The 18,355-nt window shown below is 38.7% G+C and overlaps 2 protein-coding genes across 3 annotated transcripts; one reads left to right on the top strand and one right to left on the bottom strand.

The window, feature by feature from the left end:
• The first annotated feature begins 917 nt into the window (after window positions 1-917).
• Window positions 918-7,909, top strand: faima (Fas apoptotic inhibitory molecule a). 2 transcript variants are annotated; one of them, XM_053626444.1, is made up of 5 exons: window positions 918-1,087; window positions 1,639-1,793; window positions 2,676-2,904; window positions 4,626-4,675; window positions 5,106-7,909. In XM_053626444.1, the coding sequence occupies exons 2-5, from the start codon at window positions 1,680-1,682 to the stop codon at window positions 5,277-5,279; spliced, it is 567 nt and encodes a 188-aa protein (XP_053482419.1). In that variant the 5' UTR covers window positions 918-1,087; window positions 1,639-1,679; the 3' UTR covers window positions 5,280-7,909. The 2 variants fall into 2 exon arrangements, with proteins under 2 accessions (XP_053482419.1, XP_053482420.1); XM_053626445.1 differs by lacking the exon at window positions 918-1,087 and adding an exon at window positions 1,238-1,460.
• Window positions 7,178-18,351, bottom strand: parp9 (poly(ADP-ribose) polymerase family member 9). Its single transcript, XM_053626442.1, has 9 exons — window positions 18,180-18,351; window positions 13,735-14,609; window positions 12,882-13,115; window positions 12,413-12,631; window positions 12,198-12,273; window positions 9,123-9,533; window positions 8,905-9,002; window positions 8,496-8,652; window positions 7,178-8,377 (listed from the first exon to the last, which is right to left on the bottom strand). Exons 2-9 carry the CDS (start codon window positions 14,605-14,607, stop codon window positions 8,106-8,108), a joined length of 2,340 nt encoding a protein of 779 aa, XP_053482417.1. The 5' UTR covers window positions 14,608-14,609; window positions 18,180-18,351; the 3' UTR covers window positions 7,178-8,105.
• Between the last annotated feature and the right edge of the window lie 4 nt (window positions 18,352-18,355).

Genomic DNA, 18,355 nt, shown 5'->3' with positions numbered 1-18,355 from the left:
TGACCTCAACCCCACTGAACACCTTTGGAGTGAATTGGAAGACTGACTTCACACCACTCCATCTTGCCCGACATCAGTACCTGACCTCACTAATACTCTTACGCCTGAACAGGTAAAAATCCCTACAGCCATTCTCCAAAATCTAGTAGACTGTCTTTCTAGGAGACTGGAGGCTGTTAAAAGAAAAGAGGGGATGGATGGATGGATGCATGGTTCTGGAATGGGATGTTCACTAAGCACTGAGCGCTCAGTACATTTGCCTCGCACTTCCAGGGTTGGGGGTTCGATTCCTGCCTTTGCATGTTCTCCCTGTGCTTCGGGGGTTTCCTCCTGGTACTTCCTCCGGGTTTCCTCCCCCAGTCCAAATACATTGGATGATTAGCGTTTCCAAATTGTCCATAGTATATGAATTGATGAGTGTGTGTGTGTGTGATTGTTCCCTGTGATAGGCTGGCCCCTTGTCCAGGGTGTCCCCCACCTCATGCCCCGAGTTCCCTGTGATAGGCTCCAGGCTCCCTGCAACCCTGTGTAGGGTAAGCAGTACAGAAAATGGATAGGTACCTTTAGGTATGTTCTCTAACAAACTTTTTAACCTTCCAGGAAGGAAGGGAGATGGATATATTCCTACACAGTCACAACTTTTGCGTAAATCCATTTCAGTTCAAAATGTGGGAAAGTTCAAGGGAGGATATTTATGCAACGCACTGTACACTGTATAAACGCCTATTGTAGGTAGGAAAAGAAGCAGTGTTTGCTGTTATCTCATATCCACAGGTAATAACGAGGTGAATGAGACATATACCAGAAGAAATTTATTCCAGTGGTAGAACCACATTCAATTCCTTTACACGACGCCATTATTAGGGCCGGTAGGGGGCGATAACGGGACCTTTTTAATCGGTGGTAATGGCGAACAGTTACCATGGTTACATGTATTGTTAGACAGATAACCGATTTGTTGTTAGCTAGCTAGCTAGCTAGCTTTTTTGGGACTACTGAGCTAACTAGGCGAATTCTGGAGAAACGTTAGGCAACGTAACAGAAAAGATTTATTCAACACTAGTGCTTGAATCGTCTTACAATCCAGGTAATGTACTGTTTTTATTCGGTGTGGTAGTTAGACCGCTGGTCACACCAGGAGAAACTTGAGCGTTAGCCGCTTCAAAGCACACTGGCCGAATACCGAATGTTTTATGACTCTATATGTAGGTGCACTACGTAGTGTATGAAGTAATAGTGCTGTGTGGGGCACTATATGTGCCGTCTAGCAATTTAGGATACGGCCATTAGCTTAAGCGTAGCTGCTTGCTAGCTAGCTTTGGTTACACTGTAGTTAAAGCTGATTAAACGGTCGCCCAAATTATAGCTACATTTTAGCCTTTAAGAGTAATTTTCTATTTTTTTCTTTCTTTCGACTTTTTTGGGCTTTAAACCAAAACAACCGCTAGCTAAACTCTCCAGTAAGAACACAGTGTTCAATGTTAGAGCAGCTCAGCTCAAAAATTAAAATGTATGGCTTATGTTAGTGTGGTAATGATGTATAGGTCCTTAAAAGTTCCTGAAGAGTCAAGTTCTGATGAATATATCTATCTCACTGCTCAAGTTGGATTAATCTTCCTGCTTGCTTGCTTTCTGAAGGTATCTTGGAGCTCCACTGGTGATCTCTGGGCAGAGGGATCATGTCCGGAGACCTGGTTGGAGTTTGGGACGTGGCCCTGAGTGATGGGGTGCACAGGATTGAATTTGAACATGGCACAACCACGGGGAAACGGGTCATCAATGTTGATGGCAAGGTGTGGAAAGTCATAACCGTTTCAGGCCATTCTTCAGAGTGAAGAATACACTGTATGACCAAAAGTATCTGGACACCTAACCATCACACCAATATGTAGTTCTTTTCCAAACTGTTGCTGTAAAGTTTGAAGCACACAACTGTATAGAATTTCTCTGTATGCTATAGCTTTACAAGTTCCCTTCCCTTGGTACTAAGAGGCCCAAACCTGTTCCAGCATGACAAGCCCCCTTGTGCACAAAGTGAGCTCCATGAAGACATCTGTGTCCTGCACAGAGCCCTGACCTCAACCCCACTGAACACCTTTGGGATGAACTGGAACTTCGACTGCACCTCAACATCAGTGCCTAAACCTCACTAATGCTCTTGTAGCTGAATGAACACAAATTCCCACAGCCATGCTCCAAGATCTAGGCTAGTGGAAAGCCTAGATAAGAAATCTGGAATGGGATGTTCAACAAGCACACATGGATGTGATGGTCCAGTGTCCACAAACTTTTGGCCATATTAACTTTTTTACCTTAATGCAAAATGACAAGAAAATAAATCCACATAATTATATAGTGTCCCCAGCGATTAAGTTTATGTGGTTAATTATAAGATTTTATATATATATATATATATATATATATATATATATATATATATATATATATATATATGTGTGTGTGTGTGTGTGTGTGTGTGTGTGTGTGTGTGTGTATGTGTGTGTGTGTGTGTTTGTGTTTGTGAGGTGTCCTTGAGTGTCATGTAAGTCACCTATAAATAAAATGTATAATAATAATAATAATAATAATAATAATGATAATAATATTTTATTTCTAACCCATGTGTGAGTGTAAGAATATGCCTGAACGTATACATCTTTTCATTTGCTTGTCAGGAGGTCCTGAGGAGAGACTGGATGTTCAAGCTGGTAGGCAAGGAGACGTTTTATGTAGGAAGCACAGACACAAAGGCCACCATTAACATTGACGCGGTGAGTGGGTTTGCCTATGAATACACACTGGAAATCAACGGCAAGAGCCTGAAGAAATATATGGAGAACCGTTCTAAGGTTACAAGCACTTGGCTGCTCAACCTGGATGGCGTAGACTGCAGAGTGGTCCTGGGTAAGAAGCTTCTGATCTATGAAGCATTATTATGAACCGTATTTATTAAATGAACATATGATGCTGTGTTAAGTCCTAAATGCCAACTTGAGAGTTTCACAAGGGTAATAAGTTGCTGGACAAGGCCATGCTGCTGAACAACAAGTCTACCAGTGGTCAGCAACTGACACTGAATGAAGGAATGACACACACTTTAGGGAAAACAGTTTTAGTCTCTCACTGTGTACCTACAAGATGGATCAACATGGTTGGTGTATATAATAAACTGGCCAGTAAGTTTCATGTTGTTTAAAAGCAAGGAGCTATCTGGGACAAGTGTGGGACAAAATTCTGCTAAAGCATCAATAAGGGGTTGGTTATAAATATCCGAAACATTAGGGAAGAGTATCTGGAAGAAAGAGATTATTGAAAAAAAGCCACATGAAATAACGCTTGGAGTTTCATGTACAAGAGATTCTCTGGTCTTATGAGACCAAAGTTGAAGTGCATCATTTGGTAGAAATTCAGAACTGCTCATCACCCTGAGAACACTAACCCCACAGTGAAGCATGGTGGTGGTAGCATCATGGGATTGGGGGGCTTCTTCTCATCAGCAGGGACTGGAAAACAGCCAGCAGGACAACTCTAAACACACTGGCAAATCAAAGCTAGAATGGAGTGGTTTATAACCAAGAACCTGAATATGTTAGAATGGCCCAGTCAAAGCAAATCTCAGACCTCAATCCGATTAATCATTTGTGGCAAAACCGAAATTGAAATTGCAGTTGGTTTCTGTCCAGTCTGACTGAGCTTGAGCGATTTTGCCAAGAAGAATGTGCAAAACTATCAGGATCCAAATGTGCAAAACTGATCGAGACATCCCAGAAAACACCTGTAATTGCAAGCAAAGCCTCAAGGGAGTGAATACTTATGCAACCAACAAATGTCAGATTTCTTTTGTTTGATTAAACTTTGTGTCACAATAAAATGATGCAAACTGCGCTTACAAATGACACATAAATCAAACTGTAAAAATCCCAGTTAGGTTCATTTCAATTCAAGGTTGTAATTCTGCAAAATGTGGAAAAGTTCAAGGAGGCGAATATATATGCAAATCACTGTACTTCAGTGATGAGTTAACCTGCTTTATATATGTGATACCTGGTGCTATGTATTATGGTGTTATTATCAAGGTAGCGAGTGTTTTTACTGACGTACATGGTCACTGCGTAACTAACAAATAAGCCAGTCTCCTGTGTTACACCACCAATTTGCTGCTGTCATTAACCAAATCGCTGTAGTCAGGATAGTTTGTTGTATTATAGACACAGGGCGGTCAAGCATTCATAAACGGAAATATTTAACACCTTCACACGACATGTAGCTGTTTCGCTTTCATTACAACGTTGTTGTAATGAAGCAGAACAACTTTTACATGCCAACAGGCTTCATTTATCTCCTCTAAAAATAGATGTTCTGCCAGGACCGGGTGGGGCAGATGACACTGAAGCCACTGGAACTTCCCAAAATTGTATGCGATACTAACTGAGTGAAGCCTGTGTTGGGCTTTTGAAAGAACTTTTGCATGTACAGTAGTTGTGGGTGAATAAGAAGAAGAAACTGCAGTGACCTTTGCTGTCGACACAGTCATGAGCGACATTTTATTGCACTTGTTATTGTCAGAACTTTACAGCACATCAGTAAATGATTGGATGTGTTCTCTCCTCTCTCTTCCTGAACAGAAAAAGACACCATGGACATTTGGTGCAATGGGCAGAAAATGGAGACAGCCGTAAGTAGCCGGAAGTAACATATGTTTGTGTTTTAGAGAAAGAGAGAGAGAATACTGAGAGTCATGAACATTCATAAATACACCGATACAGAATTTGCTCCAGTGTGAATAAACAGATAAATGTTGCACTCATTTTATAATGTTGACAGTTACAGTAGCTTCACTCACTGACCTGTACTCCTGTTCTGTAATGTTATCTATAATGAGATGATACTTTATAAAGCCATATAGACAATACCTTAAGTAATATCAAAAGCTTGCAATTAGCATCAGTTCATGTTTAAGAGGTATGGACAGGGCCTAGTGAAGTTCACAAATCTTTATAGACACATAATAGCCATTTTTATAGTGCGACCAAAGCAGCCATTCGATAGCAGATTTAGACGCACCATAAAATTTTAATTGTTCTATTGTGCTGATCGAAATGCAGGGGGAGTTTGTGGATGACGGCACAGAGACACACTTCACTCTGGGCGACCATGACTGCTGCATCAAGGCCGTGAGCAGCGGCAGGAGGAGAGACGGCATCATCCACACACTCCTGGTGGACGGAAACGAAATGGCCGAGGCCAACGAATTATCATCTGTGAATCCTGTGATGTAGGGAGTTGCATTTTTAACCCTCATGTTCTTCACTACAGTGGTTGTCCTACTGACTCAGGCCAGAATTTAAAGCAATACAGGTGTAACATTTCATTTAAATTCGCAGTACATTCCCAGTAATCACAGCACTAAGAATTACAAATGATATCAATAGATAGATGCACAAAAGCACTTCCTGTTTGCTGAGAGCACAGGTGTAGGGAGGGGTAGGGAGTGAGACACTAAAATCTGATTTATACTTCAGATCTAACACTTCACTTTGAAAAGTGTCCTGAATGTAATTCATTTAAGAATTTTTTTTCCCTCAAGAAACTAAGCCAAATTCATGCTGGCAACATTAGTTTAAGTATTTAGAACATGAAAATGGGTAAAAATGGAGCCCAAGGAGAACACACAGGTTGAGCTAGTCTGGCCCTTGTACTGGTTTAACATCACATTTCCCAGTTCAGTGTAAAATAGGGTCAAAAGTATGTGGAAACCTGACCATCACACCCATATGTTCTCCTTCCCCAAACTATAAGCATAAAATGCCTTTTGTATGTTGTAGCATTATGATTTCCCTTCACTGGAGCTTAGAAGTCCAAACCTGTTCCAGTATGACAGTGCCCATGTGCACAAAGTGAGCTCCGTGAAGACATGGTTTGCCGAGGTTGCCGAGTGGAAGAACTCAACCACGTTAAACACCTTTGAGAGGAACTGGAGTACCAACTGCACCCCAGGTCTCCTCGCCCGACTCATTGCCTGACCTTACTAATGCTCTTGCAGTTGAATAAGCACAAATCCCCACAGCCATGTTTCAAAATCTAGTGGGAAGCCTTCACAGAAGAGTGGAGCTTATTATTACAGTAAACGGGGAGTGAATCTGGAGCGTGATGGTCGGGTGTCCACAAACTTTTGGCCATATAGTGTATGTGAGTATCATTGTGGCTTGAGATGCCAATCATGGAACCAACTTGTAACTTTAGCATATCAGACCTAATAGACCTGCTGTTAATGAACAGATTGTATTAAACCAGGCCAAAATGGTATTTCATAGAATGAGATTTTTATGAGCTTTGGAATGATTTCTAAAAACATTGTATTATGTATTAAGTCAACCAGCAGTGAAGCATGGATTAGAACTAAGACTTAAATCACAGAAAAGATAATGAGAAACTTCACATCGTTTGACTTTCAGTTTTTATAGTGGAGAGTTCAGGACAATAAAATGGAGCTGCTGCACTTTTGGTTTTACTTACCTTCATGTGTGGTGGCATCATTGCTTGCATCTTTGAAAACTGACATGTTTAGGAGCCAAATATGAAATTCAGGTGTTTACACGTTAGAACATTCCTTTATGAACGTTTAAAGGTCCCATCCCCCATCACCCAGGATGGCAGTAACATTCCTGTGGAAGTGCAGTTGAAAGTCAGCGTCATTGTAGATAGAAGGGCCAAAGATTTTCAGACGTTGTACTTTCCAGATTCAGTGTTTGGCAATTCTTCGTGTTAAAACCTGCTTTAAACGGTCCTTCATGAAAAGTTTAGGGCCGGTTATAAATTCATATAGCAGACTGCAAAATTGTAAAGTGCCTACCTATCTCCACTAAACCGATAAACCTATAAAGGGGGTATTAGGGATATTAAAAAAGGATCTGATTTGTTTTTTCTTTTCAAATCAGGAAGACTGCAAGGCTTCAAAAACATTTCCTGATTCCTTAATCAGCTTAGCCCTGCACCATTGTGTTCTTATATTTAAAAGTATGTACAGTAACGTTGTGGTTCAACATTGTGCAGGTCAACAAAGCTGATACTGTGTTTGTGTTACAAATTAAACCTGTCTATATATCAGATTTAATTTAATCTGCCGGCTCTTTCACTTTTTACGCAGATCCGAAATAAATCAAGTGAACGCAGATAGTGAATATGAAATCTGTTAGATTTTATTGCTCCAATCAAAGACAGACCAGAAAACACCACACACTTCCAAACCTCAGTATTAAAAATGAAAATAAAATGTGCCATAGCTTCACAAAAGAGTGCAATCAAAAATAATATATATGTAAATTTGCAGAGGTTATTCTATAAATTTATTAATGTAGTGCCTACATTTATACAGCCCCTGTCCCATTTTCTGTCATTCTTAAATGTGCCATTCAACCATGTGGTGCTGAGACTCAGGGGGAAAGTAGAAAATCCACAGCATTAAAAATGCAACAGAGTAACCTGCTATATCTTAATTTTTAACTTCAAACATAACATATATAATTAGAATGTGTTTAAACTACTCATATTACTGTAATATCTGAATTTATAAGTCACCCCTTAACAAATATTCCCTGAAACAGAAGCATCTAAAGTAAAACAATTAAAGGAACAGGCCCAGAACAAACCAGAAGAGAAGAGAAGCTGACAGCTCAGAGTTTTGCAAAGAGGATTTGACATCAGCAAGGTCATGCCTTACATTATATATCAAAATGTACACCAGGATGTCCTCTTTCTGTTTTTTTATTTTTGACTAATTAAACTTTTTTTCTTAGGTCATGTGTGTAATTTAGCTACACAAAACAACTTACATTTGTGTTTCCACAATAAGCAAGTATAATCCAAATCATTTTCAGTACAACAATAAAACTAATTTAAGTTCACTGAATTAAATACTGGGTTTATCTATTTACTGTTTTAATAGTTTTGTTGGTTAGGGTTAGCAAGCTTTAAGTTTCATTTTTGACATCTTTAATTAACTCTTGAATGAGGCATTGGTGCTCGGTGAATGTAATGTAAAACCTTATTTTAATGTAAAGACAGAATGCTTTGGTGGAAAATGGAGAGTTTAGCTAAAACAAAGCTTATTTGCTGCACGTAATAAGGTACGTAGGGTAGGCCTGTTGGCCATTGAAGATGATGTGAATGCCGCTCCCACTGGTCACACTGTCATAACGAACCAGAGGATCTTTTTCAATTGGAGGAGGCACAATCAGTTCTGCTGAACCACGTTTGTCTTTCCCAGTGAGTACTTGAGCTTCAATGAAGTAGATATATTCTTCTCCATTGTCTGCCCACAGAGATCTTGCTTTGTCCACTTCAGACGTGAAGTATATACCAGCTCCATACTTTTGTTCTGGAAGTACAGAGAGTATTATTAGTGATGGGTGACTATTAATTATCAAGAGAAAGTAACATTAACTATCAATTTCAAGTCAAGTATCCCATTCAGTACATCTGTGGTGGTTTTGTACCTTCAGGTGGTGCATATTCCCTCTGGAAGCCCACTCTGCAAATCAGATCACAGAACTGTGCTTTCACACACTGGTACAGACGCTGAGGTTGAGTTTTTATACGTTTGCTGTTCAACTGGAAGATCTGCTTCAGAGCATAGTTCTCGATTTTTTCCATCTACAGCAACCAAATCCAAGAAAAGCATATCAAGTTCAATCACTTTAACAGCATTCTAATTTAAATACTGCTATAAAAACATTGCCCTGGAAGAATTTGTTGGATTTTTAATACACCCTTAAAGGCACACTGTGAGATTGTTATTCAACCTTCATTAATTAAAAAAAATGCTATTATGATCACTTGAAATGTTGTTGTGATCATTTATCATTTTAACCTAAGTACAAAGACACAAGTGAAAAATCAGCTTACCTTCACAATCCTCAGGCCGCATTTTGTAAAGTTTCTCATCCTTTCTTTTACAGTCCTGTCATCCAGGTTTATGGGTGTCTTCTGATATAACCTGTTTGCTAATATAGGCAATGGATACAAATTATGCATACACATGTTGAAAAAAAATCACAACATACATACATATTGAATTTTTTTGTGTATTGTCAGGTAATACAAATGCAGTACAGAGAACATACACATCCTCTCAGTCTCTTGTCGTTGCCCAGAATCGTCTACTACATACATATACTCCAAATCGCCCTGCATGTCTTCCTCTTCATGCCGAGCAAAGTCCTCTTGGGCCCGACATAACATGGCTTCCACCTCCAATGCTGCACAATTGACCCATACAGGGTCACCATTGATAATAATGCCTCCTTTGCCTTTCCTAAAGAATTCTGTGATGATAACATTAAGTGGAACCTGAAGGGACATCAGCTTTTCATGATCCTCCTGACTCAGGTGCACAATGTGATTATTATATATTTTCAGAGGACATTTGACAGAGGACAAATGCAGCATGTCATAACACCATCGTTTAGCCTCTCTTATTGCCTCTGGTGATGGGGCAAAGAGCTCAATGCAAGGACTGCCGTGAAAAGCTGAACCTGTCAGAAAAATAAAAGATGGATTGGGAACAATTACTTATTATTTGTAATTATGGTAGAAATACATTTATATGCTCATGATAGTTTCTTTTTTCTAGTGCTTCCGTCTGCGTTTTTTGCCGGTATTGACTATTTGCACCGTATCAGGTTCTACTAATTATATATATAAAAAAAGGCAAACAATTTCAATGGGGATTCATATTACTAATTTGTATGCCAGAAATACCCTGGCAATATAATATATTTTAACTGTAAAGAAGCTATCGAAGATAAACTATTTCTGACCTTTTGACCTGGCTATGACCTTGACGCTGCTTGCATCAATTCTAAAATATAATTACTTCATCTGCTGGTTACAGTGATAATTCCGTATAAATTAGGGATGCACCGAACGTTCGGCAACCGAAATTATCCAACTATAACTGAAAAGCCGAATAAATTTGACCGAACAGTGATGTGTTTGATGACGCAACCAAATAGCCTAGCAACCAGAGTGGGACGCACGATGCTTTAATTTACAGACAGTGTTCTGCTGAACTGTCTAGAAGGGGTACATCTGGAAAAACGTACAGCACTATACATATTATATGCTGGAAAGACTTTTTGCACAAAAGCGAGTACTGACTGCATACATAGCAGATTATGATCTGCCCGCGACATTCACTGCATAACAGTGGGTGTTAATCGAGAACGTTCTCTCTCTTCTTGCCCCCTTTGAGCAACTAACAAAAGAGATAAGCTCATCTGGCGCATCTGTGGCAGATGTTATTCCCTTCCTTGCAGCACTAAAGCATCTTCTAAACAAAGAGGCTGACCAAGGAGTGAAAACAACTAAAAGTGCACTCTTAGAGGCTGTCAGGCGGCCTCCGAACCCTTGTACTGCATCACGACTGTACTTGATCCATGATATAAAGAGCAATACTTGGATGTGGGGACAAAGCAGGACACACGAGAAATTATCCAGGCCGAGTTGGATTTGGGAAAGCCACTTGGTGATGGAGACGGTCAGGGGACGCACAGCGCAGGAGATGGGGGAGACAGCGCAGAGAGAAAACGGTCCCGCACAGATGAGCCACGTACAGCCTTGATATCTGACATGTTTGATGAGACCCTCCAAGAGAATAACCCAAATGCAAGACAGAGGACAAGCTCAACCGCTCAACAGTTAGATGGTTATCTCTCAGAAGTTCCCATCCCCAGGAGCAATAACCCTCTCGAATATTGGAGGACCAATCAAGGTCGCTTTCCCGACCTGGCACAGATGGCTCGCAGGTATAGACTAGGCCTATTCGTAAAAGACTTTATTTAGGCTATATTTTGGTAACACTTTATAATAAGTTTCCATTTGTTAACTATAGTTAACTAAATAAGTTATGAACTAACAATGAAAAATACGTCTAAAGCATTTATTAATCTTAATGTTAATTTCAGCATTTAATAATACAGTATTAAAATCAAAAGTTTTCTTAACATTAGTTAATGTACTTACACTAACATGAACTAACAGTGAACAATTATATTTTTAGCAACTTACGTTAACAAAGATTAATCAGGCCTACTGTAACAAATATATTGCTCATTGTTAATGTTAGTTAGCCTAATGCATTAAATGAAATTATTAAATTATTTGCTACCCCGGATAGGAAAAATAGGCCTACTATTTTCTGATTGGTTGGCAGGCATCATTAATTATGTATAACGGGACACCTATGAAGTAGATCCAGTAAAAAAAAGTATATTTTTTATTATATAGCCTATTTTATAGCTCATTGTGGAAAAATAGTAGCGTAGGCCTATACCGGTTTTTAACCATTTCATTATCTCTAAGGCATAATTGTTCTGAAATGATCAACTATCAAAAAAAAAGCACTCACAAGCACTGACAGCAAGAGACTGTTTAGTGCTGCTTCTCATGTCATCGATGAGAAGAGGAACCGACTTCAATGTGGGAAAGCAGAGAAGACACTTTTCATAAGGAAGAACCTGCCACTTTTCCTAAAGAAGTAGGCATATGTCTAGGACAATTATTCATTTGTTGTGGGTCCATGCACTTTTCTGTTGAGGGCTACAGAGTGTTACATTCTTTCAGCAGTCAATTATAGGCCTAACATAGGCTATTCAAGGGGGGCTCAAAGATGGCCACATAGAAATATTTTTATTTTACTAATTTATTTATTTAAAGTTGTATTGTGCCTTGTTGGTAGCCTATGCCTGCTGGAATGGAAAAAAAAAATGTTCAGTGTTAAATATTTTGAAATTGTAATTTCTGTAATTGATTTTTTCTTTTAAAGGCAAGACAAAATAGTAAAAAGCACATTTTGACTATTTAATTTATGCAATGGTGAAAAAAAAATGGCAAAATAAATGGAAAAAATGTCTGGTATTCGGCCTTTGGCCAAGTTGTTCATTATATTCGGTTTCGGCTTCGACCAGGAATTTTCATTTGGGTGCATCCCTAGTATAAATCCTACAAACATTTAACCACTCGTTCTTTAGATGTTGCACTAGCGAGAACCTCGGACAGATGGACAACTTGGACTGAACAATCTCAAAGCAACTATGTTATATCAGGAAACCACAATCACTTACAGGTCAATGACACACAAACCTGTTTGACACACAATCACAGAGATAAAAATATACTTTTTATAAAAATGTTCTCACTTTTGCCATTGGTGCTGCTGGAGCTTTGAAAGGCTTGCAGTTTTGTGTTAGTGGAAGCCATTTCCTTTTCAAAAGCCTAAAATACATCCAATACTGTATGTCAACAGTGTACACCAATGAACTGACATTCTGACATTTCATGATATACAGTACTGTAACTAATACCATAGCTGATGAGAAGTTGTATATTAGAATAAATGGAAGCTTAAGTGTACCTTCAGTGTCACAGTGTCCTTTGGAAAAATCACGAATAATATTTTTATTTTCGAGCCTGTATAGTTTTTAGAAAACTCCACAGCTGCAGTGGTCATAATTTGAGCAACTTCATCTTTTTGAAGGCCAAGGTTGCCTGTCCCAAGAGCAGGAAAAGATATGGATGAACCCCTAATACTAGTTACCTTACTAAGGCAAGATGTGACCACAGAGTGAAGAATCTAGAAAAGACAATGTTGCATATTTTTGATGAAGGTCAACTTTCAAGACAAAAAACTAAACAACTAGAAAAGAAGGACATGCTGAATTTGCTATCAAAGAAAAAAATCATTTGGAGCTATACACAAACACTACTTAAAAATCACCCATGATAAAGGGCTGAATAAATTTTAGCTACTAAATCAGAGTGCTAATGAGTTACTTGCTATAAATGTCTAGTATCCCTAACTGGTTATATATTAGAAATCCAACCTCATTGGCCTTATTGCCAGTGAAGCTTTTTGGTGCACAGACAGTGTGGTACACTGCCTTACAGTTCAGGTTATGGCCAGTAGTTGAAATAACAGCACCCTCAGGAACATATCCATGTTTAGTACGTCTTAATTCCTCTTGAATCTTCCAGCCAGCTTTAGTCAGTAGAGCAGCTGAAACCTGCCCTTTTGATAAATCTAAGTCGGCGCCAATCGTGTTCACAATCACATCTGTCTACAAACACAAACACAAAGATAATGAAATGGTTATACAACATTAGAGGCTAACAATAATATTAACCTACTAGCAATTATACTGTATATAAAAAAAATGAGTCAATATGCAAGGTATATTTGTCAAATGTGTCAGATATGCCACAAATGTAACCAGATGGTTAAACGTTAATTCATTGTTTATTACTACATACACTATATGGGCAATAGTATGTGGACACCTGACCACACACATACAGTATATGTTTCTTCCCCAAACTGTTGCCACAAAGTTGTAAACACACAATTGTATAGAATGTCTTTATATGCTGTAGTATTACAATTTCCCTTCAGTGGAACTAAGAGACCCAAACCTGTTACAGCATGACTATGCCCCAGTGCACAAAGCGAGCTTCATGAAGACATGGTTTGCCAAGATTGGAGTGGAAGAACTTGAATATTCTGCACAGAGCCCTGACGTCAACTCCACTGAACTGGAATGCAGAATCCACCCCAGAACATGGGATGTTCAACAAACCATATATGGCTGTGATTGGTCAGGTGCCCACAAACTTTTGGCCATATAGTCCAAGTGCTCCATTATAATTTAGTTTATAGAGGGTAATTTTTTTTAAACTTACTGTCTCATCCTCAATGGCACCCTTTTTGAGGTGGAGAGTCACATTCCCCAGATCCAGACTGGAGACTGGAGACTGTGTTGGTGCATTGTCGTGGTTTGGCATTATTTGGTCAGATGGGCCCAGAATTTCCCAGCAAGCTCTCTGCATCTGTTGAACTGAGTGATCATCGTTATTCACCAGACGAACCTCGAGGCTTCTGGCTCCTGGATTGCGTTTTTTACTGAATTCCTTCACGGTTTGTACAATGATCTCTGCACATTTTTGCAGTGGAAAATTGAAAAGGCCTGAGCTTATTGCAGGGATTGCAACAGACTGTAGGTTTTCAAAGTTAGCTTTTTGTAAGATGCTCCAAATAGTTTCTCCCAAAAGTTTTGATGCTTCCATAAGTGCCACATTTGTTGCATTTGGTGATACACAGGGTCCAACAGCATGTATGATCATTTTACAAGGGAGATTTCCAGCTGGTGTTGCAACAACTTCACCTGTGGGAACTTTACCCTTTTGTTTTATGATGTCCTCACTCCACTTCTTGATATTAGGACCTCCAGCTAAACTCAGAGCTAGAGCAAGTCCTGCTCCATGACTCAAATACTCATTTGCTGCATTTACCACAGCATCTGCCTTATGCGTAGTAAGATCATCTTTCCACACTGACACCGTCAGGCTCTTAGGCAGCTGTTTGCTGTACTTAATCTCAGGCACAATGGTTGTTTTGCCGTGGGAAAACAATGAAGCTGCATGATCCTCCACATTGTGGATCTGAGCGGTACAACCAAATTTTCCTGCTAGTGCATAGCAAAATGCAGCACGACTGCATTTCAGAATCTCAATCCCCTCTGGCTGCAACGGAACCAATGCATTGCCATCTTCCATGACTAAAAGGAAAAAATAAATTAAAAAAGAAGAAAGCATGAGCACAGTTCATTGGGATTTTATTTTGAAAGTTTAATTGAAAGGAGTTAGTGGCTGAAGATTGGCTTTGTCTTAATGATTCTAAATTATGCCATTATTTATGGCATATTTATACAGGCCCTTATGTACAGTATATCTCAGTGGTATATACTGTAAAAATAGGATATTTATTTATCTGTATTAATTTCATGTACTATTTACAAAACATATACAGTGTTGTCTAAGTATGTGTATTCCCTGCATTTAAATTTTTTTAAACGATTTAAACATGTAGAGATTTCAGGGATAGCAGTAAATAGCAGTAGAAGTTTTAATCACTGAGCAGCAGGAGAAACTGCTGAATGATATACTATGTGTATTGTGTTGTATATTATGTGGCAATTTTTACCCCCTTTAATTTTGTAAAAGTAGGATGAATTCAAAATATTGAGACAGGTTTTGAATTTCCATTTTGTTCCATTTCTGTTTTGTCGATACACTTCTAAAATATTTAACAAATTGATGAATATCTAAATGTGAAGGAAAATTAATCATATTCTATAGAAGCATGGCTGAACTTTTGTTAAAGTATCATGGAAAAACTAAACTACATTTTCTAGATTTTAACAGAGATTTTAACAGAGGTGTTCATATTCCACATCATAAAAGACAATATTAGCATCAGTTAATTTTAATTGTAGGAGAAAACTGGTACATTTTTTTCTGCTATTTTAATTTTCAGGGTTTAAAATCTCGTCGTGTCACTATAATGTACTATAGTACATCGATAACGCATCTGTGTCTCATAATTATTCATGAGCCTGCGTGTTCTTATCCTATGAGAAGATGTTGTCTCTTAATTATTCATGACAGTACATGGTGCTTTCCTACAGATGAGAGAGGCGTTCAAATGGGTCGCAAGTGTTTGTTTCAATGGTCTAAGAGTTCGAGTGTGTTGTTTCGGGAGAGAGAATTGGAGAAAGGTGGACTTCGGTATGTGTCTAATTTTTAACCATAACAGTTTTACTTGCCTTTTGAGCTAATTAAACCGGTTAAAGCTCCACGGGGGCCATCGTGTGCAAAACAATGCAATGAGAGTCCGCAATGAAGGAAAGAGCCTTCACCTTTTATTCATGAAAAGCTCGAGCCTATTAGCTAGCTACCATTCCATCCGCGCGGTCTCCGGTTTTGTTTTATGTTTTCCTCCATAGTCACCCCAGGGCTAATGGTTCAAATAGATAGGGCAGAGGACCTGCACCGCTATCTATTGTGCCTCCATTTAGCCCTGGGGATTCAGGAGGAGAGAAGTCCTCCGCCTCATCAGAGCCCTGCGTACTGCTCCCACTGCAAACTTTTTGTCACTATCCATCTTTATTGTGAGTGTTCTTTAAGGCTCGCCCCCCCATCTTCTTCCCCTGCCTTTCCCTGCCACGCCCACTTCCCCTCCCTTCTTCGCACAGCCATCCACGGCCATTTAAGCTGCATTTTTCAAAAACATTGAGAGATAGACTTGAACTGAAAGAGGGAGGTTTCATGACCCTTTAAAACTGACTAAAAACCATTTTAATTACATGTTTGATAATTTGGGACACATTTTCATTGGTTTAGGCCTATGTAACATTCTGTAATTCATTTCTTACACAATAACAATGATAACAGGGTTTAGAAAATCTGTTTTCCAAGTTAAAATCTTTTCTGAAAGTCAGTATGAACAGATAAAGTAAAAATAACGATTTACCACTAAATGGTAGTAGTACATGGTTAAGATATAAGATGTTATAGGCTAGTGTTATTTCCAGTCTTGCCAACTCTGTGATTTTACCCCTTTACCGACAATATTTAAATCTAGTAGCTTTTTGAGCAAATGTTAGAGCAGACTGTCCTGCATTCAAAATGGCTCTACAGCTCACACTACAGCTGCTGGTTATACAGGTATGGTCAACTAACCACCAGTGTGTGACAATGATAGTAGACATTGTCACAAAGCTTTACAGAAATCCAGATATGGACTTAGCAAGCCAAGGCTGACAAACTCAGTAATTCTTGATATAAATTGTAGTAGGCCTATTTTGTAAATACATAAATTGTTAGTTTGTGGTGCAATGTCCCATGACTTCAATAAGAAATGCTATATGAATTCACTTTTATTTCTATAGTGCTTTTAACAACAAAGTGTCACAAAGCAGTTTTACAGAAGTTCAGACGTAGATATAGATTTACTCTAGATACCAAATGAGCTCAAAAAGGAAACTAATGTGCTTCTCTATTATATTTTATTATGTAAAGAATAACACATGACAAACTGGGCTGTTATACAAAAAAATAATGCACACTCAGGGGTGTTATACGGCACAAAACGCAAACGGAGTGCTGCTAGCAAAGAACTGCATTATTTTTGTTGACTGCATGGTCTGGAGTGTATTAGTGCACTTACACCACAGCAATTTGGCAATTAGTATGATGTTTAATTCATCAGTGAAAGACATGTCACACATTTGAACACTTTATAGTTAGATTTAATGTTGTTGAACATCCACGTTGGTTCCTGTTCTCACCTATATTATAGCTGTGATAAACAACTGTTCTTCACCAACCTCTCTCTCGCTCTCTTTCCAGACTAACTGTAAACTACAAGTTCATTTTACACACAGAACTACATGTGCTGTTATACAAAAATAATGCACACCTTTCGACCAATCAGATTCGAGCATTCTACCCCTCTGTGGTATAAAATATTTTATCTTTAATTCTACTCTAAAGTTGTCCCAAATGACGTACTACACACTATGCACTTACACTGTGCACCATGCATCTAATCTACTGTCTAATGTATGAAATTTAGAAGTGTAGTATCATCTTAAATGGAGCATTAACGGTGCATCAAGTATCCAACATTCCACACTTACTTACTTTTTTTTGGTTGGGGTTCTTGAAGTGCACGTCTTGTTTTTAAATTTCAGTGTGAACACACTACTCATACTATTTATACTACAAAATGGCGTAGAATAGCGCATAAGTATGCAATTTGCGACATCCCTTCAGTGTCTTCAGAAAATCTTCTTTCTTCATATAAAACGTTTTGATATTCAAATGATCATAACAATGCAGTGAATATGCGTATGCAAAAGAGTCTGTGACGGCATCTGGTGACTTCTATCGACTTATGGAGTATGCATACTCCCCCCTGAAAATATCACAACATAGCTGATGCTAAGCACAGCCTTTCTCTTTGTTTTGACTCTTTAAAACGACAACGACAACAACAACAACAACAACAACAACAACAACAAAAAACAACCAAACCATATCATGTCTCATTCTACTTCTCCTGAGGAATTTTAAGAGAATATTCCTGGCAAAGTTGATAACAAAATGAAACGTAAGAGAGAAGGTATCCTGCCAATGGTAAACAATGAAGCAGAGAATTTTACCTCAGGGTGACAACAGAAAACTTTAGGTCCCCACAAACCGCTTTTCTAAACACTCCGTACTCGTACTGTTTTTGTGCTACAAATAGAAAGCGTTATGCGTACTTTAAAGTTGTTATTTCTTACCTGGTTTTGTGTCAACAGCAAAATACTCGTGCGAGTAACGAGAGAACACTCGGCTATGAAAAGAAAAAAATCGAAAGTAAAAGCGTTTCCGTGAGAAAACTGGTGTTACATTTACAGGAAACCAAGAGTAATTCCGCCTAAATCCCGCCTCCTATGTAAATAACACGACCTGGAAT

This window comes from Ictalurus furcatus, chromosome 6, assembly GCF_023375685.1.
Source record: "Ictalurus furcatus strain D&B chromosome 6, Billie_1.0, whole genome shotgun sequence".
Lineage (NCBI taxonomy): Eukaryota > Metazoa > Chordata > Actinopteri > Siluriformes > Ictaluridae > Ictalurus > Ictalurus furcatus.
Note: the sequence above shows the minus strand (reverse complement) of the source record. Positions and strands in the feature narration are given on the sequence as shown.